The following is a 16,634-nucleotide window of genomic DNA, read 5'->3' as shown; positions in this document are numbered from 1 at the left end:
ATAAATATTGCTCGGGCATGTAGGAATGAAATCAGGAAGGCTAAATCACACCTGGAGTTGCAGCTAGCGAGGGATGTTAAGAGTAACAAGAAGGGTTTCTTCAGGTACGTTGGCAACAAGAAGAAAGCCAAGGAAAGTGTGGGCCCCTTACTGAATGAGGGAGGCAACCTAGTGACGGAGGATGTGGAAAAAGCTAATGTACTCAATGCTTTTTTTGCCTCTGTCTTCACGAACAAGGTCAGCTCCCAGACTACTGCATTGGGCAGCACAGCATGGGGAGGAGGTGGCCAGCCCTCTGTGAAGGAAGAAGTGGCTCGGGACTATTTAGAAAAACTGCATGTGCACAAGTCCATGGGGCCGGATGTGTTGCATCCAAGAGTGCTAAAGGAGTTGGAGGATGTGATTGCAGAGCCATTGGCCATTATCTTTGAAAACTCATGGCGATCTGGGGAAGTACCGGAAGACTGGAAAAAGGCTAATGTAGTGCCAATCTTTAAAAAAGGGAAGAAGGAGGATCCTGGGAACTACAGGCCAGTCACCCTCACCTCAGTCCCCGGAAAAATCATGGAGCATGTCCTCAAGGAATCAATTCTGAAGCACTTAGATGAGAGGAAAGTGATCAGGAACAGTCAGCATGGATTCACCAAGGGAAAGTCATGCCTGACTAATCTAATTGCCTTCTATGATGAGATTACTGGTTCTGTGGATGAAGGGAAAGCAGTGGATGTATTGTTTCTTGACTTTAGCAAAGCTTTTGACACGGTCTCCCACAGTATTCTTGCCAGCAAGTTAAAGAAGTATGGGCTGGATGGATACACTACAAGGTGGCTAGAAAGTTGGCTAGATTGTCGGGCTCAACGGGTAGTGATCATTGACTCCATGTCTAGTTGGCAGCTGGTATCTAGCGGAGTGCCCCAAGGGTCGGTCCTGGGGCCGGTTTTGTTCAATGTCTTCATTAGTGATCTGGAGGATGGTGTGGATTGCACCCTCAGCAAGTTTGCGGATGACACTAAACTGGGAGGAGTGGTAGATATGCTGGAGGGTAGGGATAGGATACAGAGGGACCTAGACAAATTGGAGGATTGGGCCAAAAGAAATCTGATGAGGTTCTACAAGGACAAGTCCAGAGTCCTGCAATTAGGATGGAAGAATCCAATGCACCGCTACAGACTAGCGAATGGCTAGGCATCAGTTCTGCAGAGAAGGACCTAGGGGTGACAGTGGACGAGAAGCTGGATATGAGTCAACAGTGTGCCCTTGTTGCCAAGAAGGCTAATGGTATTTTGGGCTGTATAAGTAGTGGCATTGCCAGCAGATCAAGGGATGTGATCATTCCCCTCTATTCGGCATTGGTGAGGCCTCATCTGGAGTACTGTGTCCAGTTTTGGTCCCCATGCTACAAGAAGGATGTGGAAAAATTGGAAAAAGTCAAGCAGAGGGCAACAAAAATGATTAGGGGTCTGGAACACATGACTTATGAGGAGAGGCTGAGGGAACTGGGATTGTTTAGTCTGCAGAAGAGAAGAATGAGGGGGGATTTGATAGCTGCTTTTAACTACCTGAAAGTTGGATCCAAAGAGGATGGATTTAGACTATTCTCAGTGGTGGAAGAGGACAGGACAAGGAGTAATGGTCTCAAGTTGCAGTGGGGGAGATTTAGGTTGGATATTAGGAAAAACTTTTTCACTAGGAGGGTGGTGAAACACTGGAATGCGTTACCTAGGGAGGTGGTGGAATCCCCTTCCTTAGAAGTTTTTAAGGTCAGGCTTGACAAAGTCCTGGCTGGGGTGATTTAGTTGGGATTGGTCCTGCTCTGGGCAGGGGGCTGGACTAGATGGCCTCCAGAGGTCCCTTCCAACTCTGTTATTCTATGATTCACAACACACACTTTGCTTCTCTACAAAAGAAAAAGGACACTAAATTATCTAAACTACTACATGCCACAAGGGGCCACAGCAATGTTTCCCTTAACCCACCCAGCAATATTGTTAATCTATCCAGCTATACTCTTAGCCCAGCAGAAGAATCTGTCCTATCTCGGGGCCCTTCCTTCTGCCCCTCCACCTCCACGAACATGATACCGTTCTGTGGTGACCTAGAATCCTATTTTCGACGTCTCCGACTCAAGGAATATTTCCAACACACCTCTGAACAACATACTAATCCACAGACACCTTCCTACCAACACTACAAAAAGAAGGATTCTGGGTGGACTCCTCCTGAAGGTCAAAACAACAGACTGGACTTCTACATAGAGTGCTTCCACCTATGTGCACAGGCTGAAATTGTGGAAAAGCAGCACCACTTGCCCCGTAACCTCAGCCGTGCAGAACACAATGCCATCCACAGCCTCAGAAACAACTCTGACATCATAATCAAAAAGGCTGACAAAGGAGGTGCTGTCGTCATCATGAATAGGTCGGAATATGAACAAGAGGCTGCTCGGCCGCTCTCCAACACCACTTTCTACAAGCCATTACGTTCTGATTCCACTGCGGGTTACCAAAAGAAACTACAGCATTTGCTCAAGAAACTCCTTGAAAAAGCACAAGAACAAATCTGCACAGACACACCCCTGGAACCCCGACCTGGGGTATTCTATCTGCTACCCAAGATCCATAAACCTGGAAATCCTGGGCACCCCATCATCTCAGGCATTGGCACCCTGACAGCAGGATTGTCTGGCTATGTAGACTCCCTCCTCGGGCCCTACACTACCAGCACATCTTCAAGACACCACTGACTTCCTGAGGAAACTACAATCCATCGGTGATCTTCCTGAAAACACCATCCTGGCCACTATGGATGTAGAAGCCCTCTACACCATCATTCCACACAAAGATGGACTACAAGCCGTCAGGAACACTATCCCCGATAATGTCACGGCAAACCTGGTGGCTGAACTTTGTGACTTTGTCCTCACCCATAACTATTTCACATTTGGGGACAAATCAGTGGCACTACTATGGGTACCCGCATGGCCTCACAATATGCCAACATTTTTATGGCTGACTTAGAACAACGCTTCCTCAGCTCTCGTCCCCTAATGCCCCTACTCTACTTGCGCTATATTGATGACATCTTCATCATCTGGATCCCTGGAAAAGAAGCCCTTGAGGAATTCCACCATGATTTCAACAATTTCCATCCCACCATCAAGCTCAGCCTGGACCAGTCCACACAAGAGATCCACTTCCTGGACACTACAGTGCTAATAAGTGATGGTCACATAAACACCACCCTATACCGGAAGCCTACTGACCGCTATTCCTACCTACATGCCTCCAGCTTTCACCCAGACCACACCACACGATCCATTGTCTACAGCCAAGCTCTACGATTCAACTGCATTTGCTCCAACCCCTCAGACAGAGACAAACACCTACAAGATCTCTATCAAGCATTCTTACAACTACAATCCCCACCTGCTGAAGTGAAGAAACAGATTGACAGAACCAGAAGAGTACCCAGAAGTCATCTGCTACAGGACAGGCCCAACAAAGAAAATAACAGAACGCCACTAGCCGTCACCTTCAGCCCCCCCAACGCATCATCAAGGATCTACAACCTATCCTGAAGGACGGCCCATCACTCTCACAAATCTTGGGAGACAGGCCTACCTACAGCCTTGCCTACAGACAGCCCCCCAGCCTGAAGCAAATACTCACTAGCAACCACACACCACACAACAGAACCACTAACCCAGGAACCTATCCTCGCAACAAAGCCCGTTGGCAACTGTGTCCACATATCTATACAGGGGACACCATCATAGGGCCTAGTCCAATCAGCCACACTATCAGAGGCTCGTTCACCTGCACATCTACCAATGTGATATATGCCATCATGTGCCAGCAATGCCTCACTCTCCTGCTGGTAATAGCTCATCTTAAATGATCACTCTCCTTACAATGTGTATGATAAACACCCATTTTTTCATGGTCTGTGTGTATATAAATCTCCTCACTGTATTTTCCACTTTATGCATCCGATGAAGTGAGCTGTAGCTCACGAAAGCTTATGCTCAAATAAATTGGTTAGTCTCTAAGGTGCCACAAGTACTCCTTTTCTATTTTGCCTGGGCAACTGGTATAAACTGTACCGGCAGGAGCCCTCTCTGCCAGGCTAAGCTGCATCTCCTCCAGGAGGGTTTGCTGGTATAGCCACACTGGTGTCCAAGTGACACCAGGTCCAGAGAGTGTTCCCATCTCTGTGTTTGGGGGGCAGTGCAGCCCAGTGGATACAGCTCTGGCATGGGAGTAAGGACCAGCGGTGGCTCATGACTTTTGTGTCACCTCCTAGGGCAGTGGTTTTCAATCTGTGGGTTGTGACCCAGTACTGGGTTGCGGAATGTAAGGCACTGGGTTGCGGCAACTCTGTTCAGTACTGCTGACTGGGCCGTTAAAAGTCCCCGTCGGTGGTGCTGCCCGGGTAAGGCAGGCTAGTACCTACCTGTTCTGACATGGCACTGCACTCCGGAATTGGCCGGCAGCAGGTCTGGCTCCTAGGCGGCAGAGCCACAGGGCTCCGCATGCTGCTGCTGCCCCTACCCTGAACAGTGGCTCCGCACTCCCATTGGCTGGTTCCCAGCCAATGGGACCTGGGGTGGAGCAGTGCCTGCGGGTGACAGCTTCATGGAGCTGCTTTTGCACTTCCGCCTAGGAGCCAGACCTGCTGCTGGCCGCTTCCGGGGCGCAGCGTTGTCCATGGTGCCAGGACAGGCAGGAAGCCTGCCTTTGCACCTCTGCTGTGCCACTGACTGGGAGCCGCCTGAGGTAAGCCCATACCGTAACCCCGCATCTCAATCCCCTGCCCCAGCCCTGATCTCCCCCAACCTGGAGCCCGTTCCAGCACCCTAAACCCCTCATCCCTGGCTCCAGCCCAGAGCGTGTACCCACAGCCCAGAGCCCTGACTCACTCCCACACTCCACACACCTGCCCCAGCCCAGACCCCCCTCCCACACCCTGAACCCCTCATTCCTGGCCTCACCCCACAGCCCTCACCCTTACACTCCAACCCTCTGGCCCAGCCCACAGCCCAAACCCCTTATCCTCAACTCTGTTGTGTCGCGGGCATCAACAATTTTCTTCAACTGGGTTGCCAGAAATTTTTTTGAAAACCACTGGCCCAGGGTATGATTTAATAGCCATTATTATAAGGTTATTTTTAAATGCACGGAAAAGAATCTAAATGGATCTGTTTACCAAGAAAGAAGAAGAAGGATAATTGCAAGGAAACCAAAAAAGTTTAAATGCCCATATATTTTCACATGAATTTAAAGTCTGGGCCGTCTTAAGTTAAAGGCCTCAGTGTAAATTGACATTGTTCAGCTAGTTGCATCATGTGCCTCTGCTTAGCACATTTTCATGCATTCAAATACTAGACTGCCGTCGCTTATAGTGCGAGCAATTAAAAAGAGAAAAAAAGCACACTGGCACTTTAGGCAACAGGTAACTTACAACATTGCTGTAAAAAAAATATTCAGTCGGCCAATCAGGACCGGAAAATCCCGTGTTCTTTAGTGGTTTTATTTTATTTTAGTGGATTATACCTGCGTTCCAGTTATAATCCTGGCTGGCTACTTTGGGAAGTGCTTGGTTCTGATTGTCCTGACATTTTATTGACTGCTTGATAAACATTTTATTTGCCCTCAAAGTTTTCTTTGAGATAAGTAAAATAGATCCTGACCTGTAATTAACCCCATTGTGACACTCTGGCACAGGAAAAAAGTGAGACAGAACCTAGATTTTCCTAGCTGAGGATCCCCTTACTGCCATTTACAATAGGGCTCCTTTCCTCCACTCTGGCAATGTAATGGAGCCTTAAAACTTTTACATGTGTTTTATGCATCTGTGGGAATTGACTAAGAATGGGAACAATTAACTGCCTCAGAGGACAGAGCCTGCCTCACGCCCTACCTCCAAACAACCCGAAGCCCTACCCACCCAGGCTGGGTGAGCAAGAGGGACAGAGTCACCCCCATGCATGCTCACGCCCAGCTCCTTCCCCGCCATGGTGATTTATGCCTCTGCCTGTTGCTCCGAGCATGGGTAATGTGTCCTCGCATATTTCTTTGCTTCCCCATTTTTCTGTGGGGGAGCAAAGAAATCTGCGGACAATATGAATTCTGCACCTGAGCAGTGGTGCGGAATTCCCTCAGGAGTAATATAGACAAGAGTCACTGTCCTTAAAACTGTATGTGCACAAAATGTATTTTGTAGCTTTGGGGAATTAGTGGTTAGGCTGCACCTCCTGGGCCTGGGCTGATGAGCCACCACGCCTCAGGACACCAGGTTCTATCCCTGTCTCTGCCCTGCTAGGTGACCATGGGCAAGTCTCATCTCCTTTGTGCATCAGTTTTCCCCATATGTATGTAACCCTTCTGCCCGAGAGTTGGCAGCAACAAGGGCCGGGTTCAATATCTAGGGGATCCATTCCAATAACACAATGCAAACCATCTCAAGCCCCCACCCAGTGACCTGGGACAAATATATACCACTCCCGCTGGACGCCTCCCAGAGGCAATACTTCCCCTCTCGCAAGCACCTAGTCTGAGTGTAGCAAAAAGCCTTTTAATAACAGAGAGAAACAATGTGGCATTATGTTGGGGAAACACCACCAACAGGATTCATAACACAACCCATGAGCAAAAAAAACCCACTCCAAGCAAATTGGGGCATGCCCTTTTCCCTTTGGTTCTTGAGTCCAGCAACCCCAAATCACCCAAAGTCCCAAAAGTCCAATGACCCAAAAGTCTATGTCCCTGGTCAGGGCAGCCCCAGAGTTCAAAAGTTTATCTGCAGAGCTTTACCTCCCTACCCGGGTGGAGATGGGGGCGGGGGTAAAAGGCACCTTACATGATCTGAAGCTGACCGCCCCACAGCTCTATAGGCCTTCGCTCCGCCAGCTGCCCCACAAACTGCTTCGCTCAGCTCCACGACCCATAAGCAGCTCCCACCGTCCCACATACTGCTCCGCTCCACCTCCCACCAGCAGCTCCCGCATTCCCATGAACTGCTCCACCAGCCTATCCACAAGGCACTCCAGCTGTCCCACAAACTTCTCCACAATATATCTTCAGGCTCCCCCACTACTTAACACAACACTCAGTGATTTCAGCTCTTAGTCAGTTCAGCTCTTTGGTGAATTCAGCTTGTAATAGAGGAGCCTCAGTGCTGGTGAACCATTAGCCCAAAGTGAGCTCAGCAGCATGTAACTAGACTCCTAATGAAATCAAAATTAGCTCTGATATGCCACAGCAGAGAAAAGAGGAAGTGCAATTAGCATGTAAGGCCCAGCCCACCAAGAGGCCCATACCACCACTTATCCCCAGCCTCTCTCAATTCAGAGTTTTAGAACCCATGACCCTTGCCTAGCGAGTGCTACTTAGTTGATGGTGACTCCCTCCATCATAACAAAAGGCCAAGTACAGTTCCAAGCACAGTTCCCATAATCAGCGTAATAACAATTTATTCTTCCTGCCCCAATAACAGAGACACTGGGGATCCCACAGCAGCCAAAGTGACCATTTGGGCAGCTATGGCCTCATTCTAGGCAGGGTGGGTGTGCCTATGCAAATGAGATCAGCCCCTGAAGTTCTTTTCCACAACTTGCCACACCTCACCACCAGATGTCAGGGTGGAGCTCACCCTGACACTGCTTACATGTAAAAGCGGGATAACACTCATGCCCCTCCCATGTAAAGTGCTCTGAGATCTGCAGCTGGCAAGCACTAGGTGTGTTTACCCCTGTGCTACAGGTGGGGCAGTGAGAGCCCTAGACTGACTCTGCCCTAGACCACCCAGGCATCTTACACCTGAGTACCAGCCCAGCTTGCTGCTCTTGGTCAGCCCTGTGTGTACACCCCTGCTCCCCCGCAAAGCCGTTCTCTCCACCCCATTGGAGCACCATGGAGCTTTATACACTCTCTGGCCGTGACCCCAGGCCCTGTCCCCAGGGGGACCCACAGCACCTAGTCTCAGGTGGACCCCGAGTCCACGGTGGACTCCCAGCCTCAGTCTCCGGGGGAGGCAAAAGCCTGGGCTCAGGAACGAACCCTACAGCTGCTTTCCCACTAATGCCCACGGAGAGGGTACATAGGGCAGTTGTGCCCTCAGTAGACATGGCGTTGTTCGCTTCGCAGCTGCCAGTGCACAAGCCCGATAGCGGGGCAACCTGGCAAATCGGGCGGCCGTGGGCTCTGGGCTTTGTGGTTCCTCGCTACGCACGCTCGAGAGAAGTGGTGGCGGTACATGACATACTACGCATGCGCTCGCTAGAGCGGCTATTTTTGAAACGAAAGGGTGAGCGGCGCACGCATGCGTCAGAGAGGGGTCGCACATGTAGACCTTTCCGGACGTAGAAATGGGGGCATGCTTAGGCACGCACACAACAGATTTGCGGGCAAAGACCTGGGCGGAAGCGAGGCTTCGGGACGCCTCGTCGCACCTGCGTGCTGCCTCTGTACGCAGAATGGCGCATGCGTAGTTCCCCACCGGAAGCTCTTCTGGGGCCCTCTCGCTCTTAAGAGCCTGGGAGACCCCGTGGAGAGTTCTTTTTCCTGGGCTGGACGCTGCTGGAGCTGCCGCCATGTGAGTGTGGGGGGAAGGGATAGAAAGCCGAGTGGGGCTGGGGCCCCGCGTGTGGGGTGACGCGGCGGATGGAATCCTGGGGCCGTGCGTGGGGCGACGGGAGGGGGGGATGGATCCCCGGCGGTGCCGCCGCGCGTGGGGCGAAGGGGCGGGTGGAACCCTAGGGGCGGGAGGGCCACGCGCGTGGGGTGATGGAATCCCAAGGCGGCGCGTGGAGCCATGCGGGGACGTTGGAACCTCGGGACCGCGCTTGGGGGCGGGAGGATAAAACCCCGGGGCGGGAGGGGCCCGCGACGGGAGGAACGGAACCACAGGAGATGTTTCCAGGTGTAGCCTCCTCCCCATGGGGCTTGATTCCCCACGCGTGCCGGGTCCCATTCCTGCCGTGCAGACACCACCTGTTCTCCCCCGACGGGCGCAGTGAGCCGAGTGGGCACCGCACTGACGCGCCCCAGGTGGCAGCAGCCAGAGGCAGCAGGTGGTTGTTGCGCCGCACAGGCTCTGTGCACCCCGAGCAGTGCGCTCCCCACAGCAGCTATCCTAGAGATTCCTCCTTGGGAGTCATTTTGCGCAGTCCCCCACCACAGGGGGGCTGTATAAGTAGGGGCATTGCCAGCAGATCAAGGGACTTGATCGTTCCCCTCTGTTTGGCATTGGTGAGGCCTCATCTGGAGTACTGCGTCCAGCTTTGGGCCCCACAGTACAAGAAGGATGTGGACAAATTAGAGAGAGTCCAGGGGAGGGCAACAAAAATGATTAGGGGGCTGGAGCACATGACTTATGAGCACATGATTTATGAGGAGAAGCTGAGGGAAGGGGGATTATTTAGTCTGCAGAAGAGAAGAATGAGGGGGGATTTGATAGCTGCTTTCAACTACCTGAAAGGGGGTTCCAAAGAGGATGGATCTAGACTGTTCTCAGTGGTGGCAGATGACAGAACGAGGAACAATAGTCTCAAGTTGCAGTGGGGGAGGTTTAGGTTGGATATTAGGAAACACTTTTTTCAGGAGGGTGGTGAAACACTGGAATGCGTTACCTAGGGAGATGGTGGAACCTCCATCCTTAGAGGTTTTTAAGGTCAGGCTTGACAAAGCCCTGGCTGGGATGATTTATTTGGGGATTGGTCCTGCTTTGAGCAGGGGGTTGGACTAGATGACCTCCTGAGGTCCCTTCCAACCCTGATATTCCTTGACTTGGGGAGGGGGCTGTCCCATGGGTGTCAGTGGGGATTGCACACCAATGTGGGGATATTGAGGGGGGCTGCTGATGAGGTCCAGGGGGTTGCTCTGCCAGGGGTCTGTGGAGTTTGGGGGGGTCTGCCCTATAGGGATGGGCCATGGCATTGGGGTGCCCCATATGTGGGGGGGGGTTGAGTGTGGGACATGTGGGTGCTGCATTGCCTGACCCTCCGTTCTCCCCTCCCCAGAATGACCGAGTGGGAGACTGTGCCCGCTGTGGCGGAGACCCCCGACATCAAGCTCTTTGGGAAATGGAGCACGGACGATGTTCAGATCAATGACATCTCTCTTCAGGTTTGGGGAGCCCGAGTGGTGCCTGGGTTCCCCACACACACACCTCACGCTCTCTATATGCAGTAGGAGGTGCTGCAGGGAGTAAGGCAGGATGCCTGGGTCCCCCTATAACTCATGGCCTCTGTGAGCAACGGGAGGGGCTGCAGGGAGTGAACAGCTCACACCCTATCTGTACCCTGTCAGGGGGATGGGTGGGGGGGTATCTAGGTCCCTCACCTCTCCTCACAGCTCACGCCTTCTGTGCACCCTTGTAGTGGGCGGGGTAGGATGCCTGGGTCTGGCACCCCATTGCTCTCAGACTGTGGCTGTCCCTGTCAGCATGGGGGGGGGTGTGTGTGTGTGTGTCCCCCTCCCCGACTGCCCATGAACCAGTCTCTCTCCCCGGCCCAGGACTACATTGCGGTGAAGGAGAAGTACGCCAAGTACCTGCCCCACAGCGCCGGGCGCTACGCAGCCAAGCGCTTCCGCAAGGCCCAGTGCCCCATTGTGGAGCGCCTCACCAACTCCATGATGATGCACGGCCGCAACAACGGCAAGAAGCTCATGACTGTGCGCATCGTCAAGCACGCCTTCGAGATCATCCACCTGCTCACCGGGGAGGTGGGCTGCTGGTGGTCCGGGGTCGGGGTGCTGGCTGTCCTGGCCAGGCAGGGGTGTGGGAGGGAGGGTTTGGGGGTGGGGCTCTGTCCTAGCTGACCTGTCCATGCAACTCTCTGTGCAGAACCCCCTGCAGGTCCTGGTCAACGCCATCATCAACAGCGGGCCCAGGGAGGACTCAACCCGCATTGGCCGTGCCGGCACTGTCCGAAGACAGGCCGTGGATGTGTCCCCGCTGCGCCGCGTCAACCAGGTACACCCCTCCCTGGCCATGCATGTGCGCACAGTGTGCTCCTCCGTCCCTGAGCGTCACTCCCCTCCCCATGTGGCTGTGCCTGGTGCCCACTCCACAGTGTGTATGGGCTGGGCACTGTGCCCACTGGCTCTGGGCACCTGGTAACCCCTTTCTGCCCCTCCCTCTCCCCCCCCCAGGCTATCTGGCTGCTGTGCACTGGGGCCCGCGAGGCTGCCTTCCGCAACATCAAGACCATTGCCGAGTGCCTGGCCGATGAACTCATCAACGCTGCCAAGGTGAGAACTGGGGACAGGCTTGTCCCATTGCGCTGGGAGATGCCCTCATCCTCTGCTCTGAGCGGGTGGCCAAGCGCTGGGCTCCCAGACAGCACCCTGCCCAGATTCGTGCTGTTTGGAGTCTGAGGCCTGGCTCAGCTCAGCCCCTGCTTCCCGTGGCCTGCTCAGCCCTTTGTCGCTTAGGGGCTGGCTGTGCACAGGGATGGTCCCACCAGTGCAGCCACTCGTGTTGACACAGACTGGTGTCAAAGGGCTTCTGTACCATGTAGCTGCTTCCTCTCTGGTGTGTTGCTAGCCTGGGTCACCGCCGGGGGGGGTGACTGTGCCTCCTGGGGGCTGTGTGGATAACTACACCCGAAGGAGGGGAGATTTCTCCAGCTGCCCCCCTGGCTTTGAGTCCATGTGTGTCCCTAGCAGTGAAGGGCTGCAGGACTGCTCCTGCCCCAGGGTCTCCAATGGCCCCCTTTCCTCACCTGCCCCAGGCAATTAGTATGACCCTTTGAGCCCTGCTGGCAGCTCCCTGCCCTACAATTGTCCCTCTACAGTGCAGTGCTGTCACCACTGGGGGGTGCCCATGTACCCTAGGGGGTGCTGAGCTGGGTCTTAGGCTGTGGGGGTGGCTCCACCATGGAGGGGAATCTCACCATTTTTCCCCCTCCCAGGGTTCCTCCAACTCCTACGCTATCAAGAAGAAGGATGAGCTGGAGCGTGTGGCCAAGTCGAACCGTTAAAGCTGTGGAAACTGCCCCAATAAACTCTGTGATTCCACTTGCCCCCCTGTGTGTTCTCTCTGAGCTGCTGGCCCCCACCTGCAGGAGGAGGGAGTGAGCCCTGCTTGATGCTGCCCTTCCATGACCTTCTCCCACCCTCTCCTGCGGCCTGCTCTTTTGCCCTGGCTGGGGACAGGGTTGTGGGGGGCAGGTGGCCTCGCTTGCCTGGAGAGGTGTGGATGGCAGTGGGTTTCCCCAGAGTGGGCTTGGGGTTGGCGGTGGACCGCAGCTGGCTCCAGCTGTGGGATGGATGTGAGAGGGGGGCCTGCTCACCACTGCCTGAGCCCAGAGAGCACTGCAGGGATCATAGTGAGGCAGGGCAGTAGAGCCTGCTCCATCTTGGGGGTGGGGACAGCTGCTTGCAGGCCTGGCTCTGCCCCATGTATCCCCTAATAGCAGTTGCCCCTGGGGGCCCACAAGGGATGGATGGGCTGAGAGCTGCTGCAGGGGCTTGCCCTGCTCATGCTCCAGCAGCTTTTCTTGGGGATGGAGGAAGAGCAGGGCCCCCTCTTGAAACTGAGTCACCTCCATCTACAATAGGGGCAGCCCTAGCTCTCAGCTTCCTGCATGGATCCAGCAAAACTTCCCTGGCTGTCCTTTGGTCGAGGCTGGATGCTGATCTCTGTTCCCAGGGGCCCAGAGCATGTGGTCACAGAGCAGGGAGGTGGCCCATGGTGATTGGGGTGGGGAAGGGCTAATTGGCCCTAGGCCGCAGGGAATGGTCGGGGAGAGGGTTGTTTTGTGTGACAGAGGAAGCCAGTTCCCCAAGGCAAAGCTGGCTGGGCTGGTTAGACCAGGTGGGCTGGGCCAGAGGCCCCAGTTCTGAGCTCGCCAGAGCTGGCTGGCACAAGGTGCAGGATTCAGAGCAGGTTTGCTGGGCTGGGCCTTGGTGCAGGATCTAGGCCTGTTGGAGCAGAGTAGGGAGCCTCAAACTCATTACAGGGTGTGGGCAGTAGATCTGACCCCTGGATGCCTGCCTGCTCATCCCCCCCATAGGGTCTGAGTGTCTGCCCTCCCCTGCACTGCCAGCTTCCCCAGCCAACCTCTCCAGCCCCATGGTATCTAGACCCTGCTTCTTAGCACTTGCTTTTTGTCCAGGCGCCACAGCTTGGGTCTGGGCCCAGAGCAGGCCTGCTGCACAGCTATGCTCTGGGGCATGGCTGGGAGAGTACCAGCCGCATGCACACCCCTCCTTTTCCCGCTGTACACATCTCTGCCTAGACCCCTACTGAAGGAGCTAGCCTGGGGCGTAGCAGATGCCCTCTCAGCTCATGTGTGGGGCCTATGGCTTTCTCTGCTGTGCTGCCCAAAGAGTTGGGTTTAGACTGGAACACTCCATGTGTTGGATTCACTTTCTAGGGCTGGGCCTAAGCCCCCAGTATGGCACAAGGGGGTGCTGTTCTGTGGGGGCAGGATACATTAGGGGGCATGGAACGGCACTGAAGTGAAGGGAGCAGTCCGGGGGTGCTGTTCTTCAGGGAGCAGGGCAGGGGTTCAGCAGGTGGTGCTGGTCTCTATGAAGTGGGGTGGGGAGCGGCAGGGGGCAATGGGCTGTAGTGAACTGGGGTGGGCGTGCTCAGCAGGGGTGCTGTGTTGTAGGGGAGGGAGTGCTTTGCTGCAGGGAGTAGTGGGGAACTCAGCAGGAGGCCCTCTGTTGCAGGTAGCGGGGTTGGGGGCTGAGCAGGGGGGCTCTCTGGCTGGGGGGTGAAGGGTTAACCCTGGCAGAGCCAGCTGCTGGTCACATTCCTGGCCAGTAGCCACAGGAAGGGAATGCGGTGGCACCGGCTCCTCACCCTGGCCGCACCCAGCCCCACAAGAACTGGGCGGGCTGGGGCGGCAGGGCGGGCACCACTAGGGGAAATGCTCCCTGCAGGGGGCAGATTCCAGAACCTGGGAGCTGCTGGGGCCAGCAGCACCAGGAGGAGCAACCCCAGTACACCTGCTGCAGTAACATCCCGGCTGCACCCAAGCCTGGATCAGGTGAGCCTGACTCTATTGGGACTGAGCCCAGAGCTAAGCTTCCATGGGCTGGGGCTCAGGATTGGGGGGGGCACCGGCAGAGCTGTATGTATGTATGTACAGCCCAGGGCTGTAATAGCAGTGGGGGCAGGACTGAGGGGCATCAGCAGAGCTGGAGGGGGGGGGGGCAGGGCTGGGATAGCAGGGGGCTGTGGGTTGGGAGTGAGGGGCACTGGCAGGGCTGGGTGGAGCCCAGGGGTAGGATAGTGGGGGGCGGAAGAGGAAAGGGGCACTGCCTGATCTGGGAGGAACCCAAGCCTGGGGTAGCAGGGGGCTGTGGGTTGGGAGTGAGGGGCACTAGCAGGGCTGGGGGGAGTGCAGGGGTAGAATGGGTGGGGGGGGGGGTTGAGGGGCACTGGCAGAGCTGTTTGGGGGAGCCCAGGGCTGGAATAGCAGTGGGGGCAAGATTGAGGGGCACCAGCAGAGCTGGGGGGGAGCCCAGGCCTGGGTTAGCATGGGGATGTGGGTCAGGAGTGAGGGGCAACGGCAAGGCTTGGGGGAGCCTGGGGGAGGATAGAGGGGACTGAGGGGCACCAGCAGAGCTGTTCGGGGGAGCCCAGGCCTGGGCTAGCAGGGGCTGTGTCTTGGAAGTGAGGGCACTGGCAAGGCTGGGGGGCTGGCAGTGATGTGCTTTGGGGTGTGCGTCCCCTGGATGCCTCCCTTTTCCTCCCCCCCCCCCCCCCCCCCCCCCCCCGCTAGCTGGGAGTGTCTGGCAGCTCTGTGCTGTGCCCGAGCCCCAGGTGGAGCCGTATCGGGGTGACTCCAGATTAGCCGGGGAGCGGTCGATAGTCTACCCCTGAGGAATTGGGCGTGTGGGGGGGCGGCGACCAACTTGGCCAGGCCATGGGGCGCGTTATCTCCACTGGGTAAATATTGTCCTTTCTCTCTTCCCTCCCCAGAGACGTCAACAGGGGCCAGGCCGGACTGTGTCTGCTGGCTGGCACCACCTTGGCCTGAGGGACCTCACTCGCTGTACCTCTGCCCTTACTGGCCAGGGGAATCAAACCTTGGCATGGCAGCACCAGGGGAAGTAGGGCAGGGGAGGCCCCGGGGCGCTGAGCTGGCAGAGGGGGGCCCCTGGGGTGCTGAGGAGGAGGAGGATGAAGACGAGGCCTCCATGGACTGCGTGATCTGCTTCTCGCCCTACGACCGGTTGTTCAAGGTGCCCAAGGTGCTGGGCTGCGGGCACACCTTCTGCCTCGAGTGCCTGGCGCGTATCAACGTCTCCTCGGAGCAGGTCAACGCCATCAGCTGCCCCGTGTGCCGGGAGCTGACCTGCCTCCCCACCCGCAAGGGCCTGCCTGGCCTGCCCACCTGCCGGGACCTGCTGGACCGGCTGCCCCTGGCGCCCGCCGCCCCCTGCAGCTCCGTGCGCTTCAGCCGGCGCCGCGGGCTGCTGTATGTGCCGGGCTGGGGGAACCGGAAGGGCCGGGGGCTGGCGCTACCCAAGCCGGGCCCTGCCCTCAGCACGGTCAGCCTGAGTGTGGACGTGGGGCGGCCGGCACCGCGGGGCGTGGGCGTGGGCCTGGGGCTGCGGGGGATGGGCTGCTCCAGCTGGCCCTTTGCTGTGGCTGTGGCTGTGGCTGTAACTGTCACTGTGGGGCTGGTGATTTCCGCTGTCTACATCTTCTTCCTGCTGCCGACGACCCACGGGCTGGGGCCAGGTGTGGGGCTGGGCAACACTACCTGGCAGGTGCCTTGGCCCAATGGCACCGCTGTGCCGCCACCTCTGCCCAGTGACAGAGGGCTGCCTGCACAGATCCCCAGGGACAGGGCTGCGGGGCTGGCTGGAGAGATGGAGCCTCCATTGCATGGTATCAGAAGGAAGAGATGGAGGGGCCTGGGCCCCCCAACACTGAACCCACCCAGGAACTGACATGGGGCCTAGCCCCCCGTGAGCCCTGAACTCCCAGCTAGGAGGTGGAGGCTGGGCCACAAGCGGATACTGTCACAGGGGCACCCCCTACTGCTTCTTTCAGCTGACACCTCCAGACTTCCTACCCTCTCCCCCAGGTTTTGGGGCTGTGGCTGGGGGGGGAGGGGGGCAGAAGCTTTGAGCCCCCAGGAGACTGTGCCCTAGATCGAGTCCATCGAGGAGGGGGGTCAAAGGCCCTGATTTGCTGCTAAAAGAAATCAATGAGGGACCCCTCCCCCCAACACCAGCTTCCCCCTGTTTCTCCCCTCCCCCCTTCATTAAATGATTTTATTTTTCATGGGTGAAGGCTCTGAAGGGTCTGTGGCAGCAACAGGGGAAAGCCAAAAAGGGCTCAAGACTTGACCCTACGTGGGGCGAGGGGAGGTGGGGGCTGGGAGGCAGGACTCCTAGGTTCTAGCCTGGCTCTGGGAGGGGACTGGGGCCTAGTGGTTAGAGCAGATGCCTGGGGGCTGTGTGCTGGGAACAGCTTGTGCTCAATTTCCTCCCCCACCGCCGCTCCTAGTGCAGGGAGGGTTAATGGCACTTTCTCTCCTTTGCCCCAGGGGCCCAGCACTACAAGGTTTGCTGCTTGCAGATGTTTCCTGGGTGCTGGGGCCTGCACACTCCTCCACCCTCACCTGTCCGGTCACCAACAACTGGCCTCCGCTGGAAGAGGAG

The 16,634-nt window shown here is 56.3% G+C and overlaps 1 protein-coding gene across 1 annotated transcript; it reads left to right on the top strand.

Moving 5' to 3' along the window:
* Positions 1-8,453: 8,453 nt before the first annotated feature.
* On the top strand, positions 8,454-12,025 carry RPS5 (ribosomal protein S5). Its single transcript, XM_048819194.2, has 6 exons — positions 8,454-8,592; positions 10,019-10,124; positions 10,515-10,724; positions 10,846-10,974; positions 11,154-11,252; positions 11,915-12,025. The coding sequence occupies exons 2-6, from the start codon at positions 10,020-10,022 to the stop codon at positions 11,981-11,983; spliced, it is 612 nt and encodes a 203-aa protein (XP_048675151.1). The 5' UTR covers positions 8,454-8,592; position 10,019; the 3' UTR covers positions 11,984-12,025.
* Positions 12,026-16,634: the final 4,609 nt, after the last annotated feature.

The sequence above is a fragment of the Caretta caretta genome, chromosome 14 (genome assembly GCF_965140235.1).
Source record: "Caretta caretta isolate rCarCar2 chromosome 14, rCarCar1.hap1, whole genome shotgun sequence".
Taxonomy (NCBI): Eukaryota; Metazoa; Chordata; order Testudines; family Cheloniidae; genus Caretta; species Caretta caretta.
The sequence above is the reverse complement of the archived record's forward strand: the minus strand, read 5'-3'. Positions and strand labels throughout refer to the sequence as shown.

What these genes read in the sequence shown, in the direction of transcription:
- RPS5 (XM_048819194.2), top strand. Translation starts at nt 10,020, where the DNA reads ATGACCGAGTGGGAGACTGTGCCCGCTGTGGCGGAGACCCCCGACATC. An exon ending in TCAATGACATCTCTCTTCAG is followed by an intron (nt 10,125 to 10,514) that starts GTTTGGGGAGCC and finishes TCCCCGGCCCAG; the next exon opens with GACTACATTGCGGTGAAGGA. An exon ending in AACTCATCAACGCTGCCAAG is followed by an intron (nt 11,253 to 11,914) that starts GTGAGAACTGGG and finishes TCCCCCTCCCAG; the next exon opens with GGTTCCTCCAACTCCTACGC.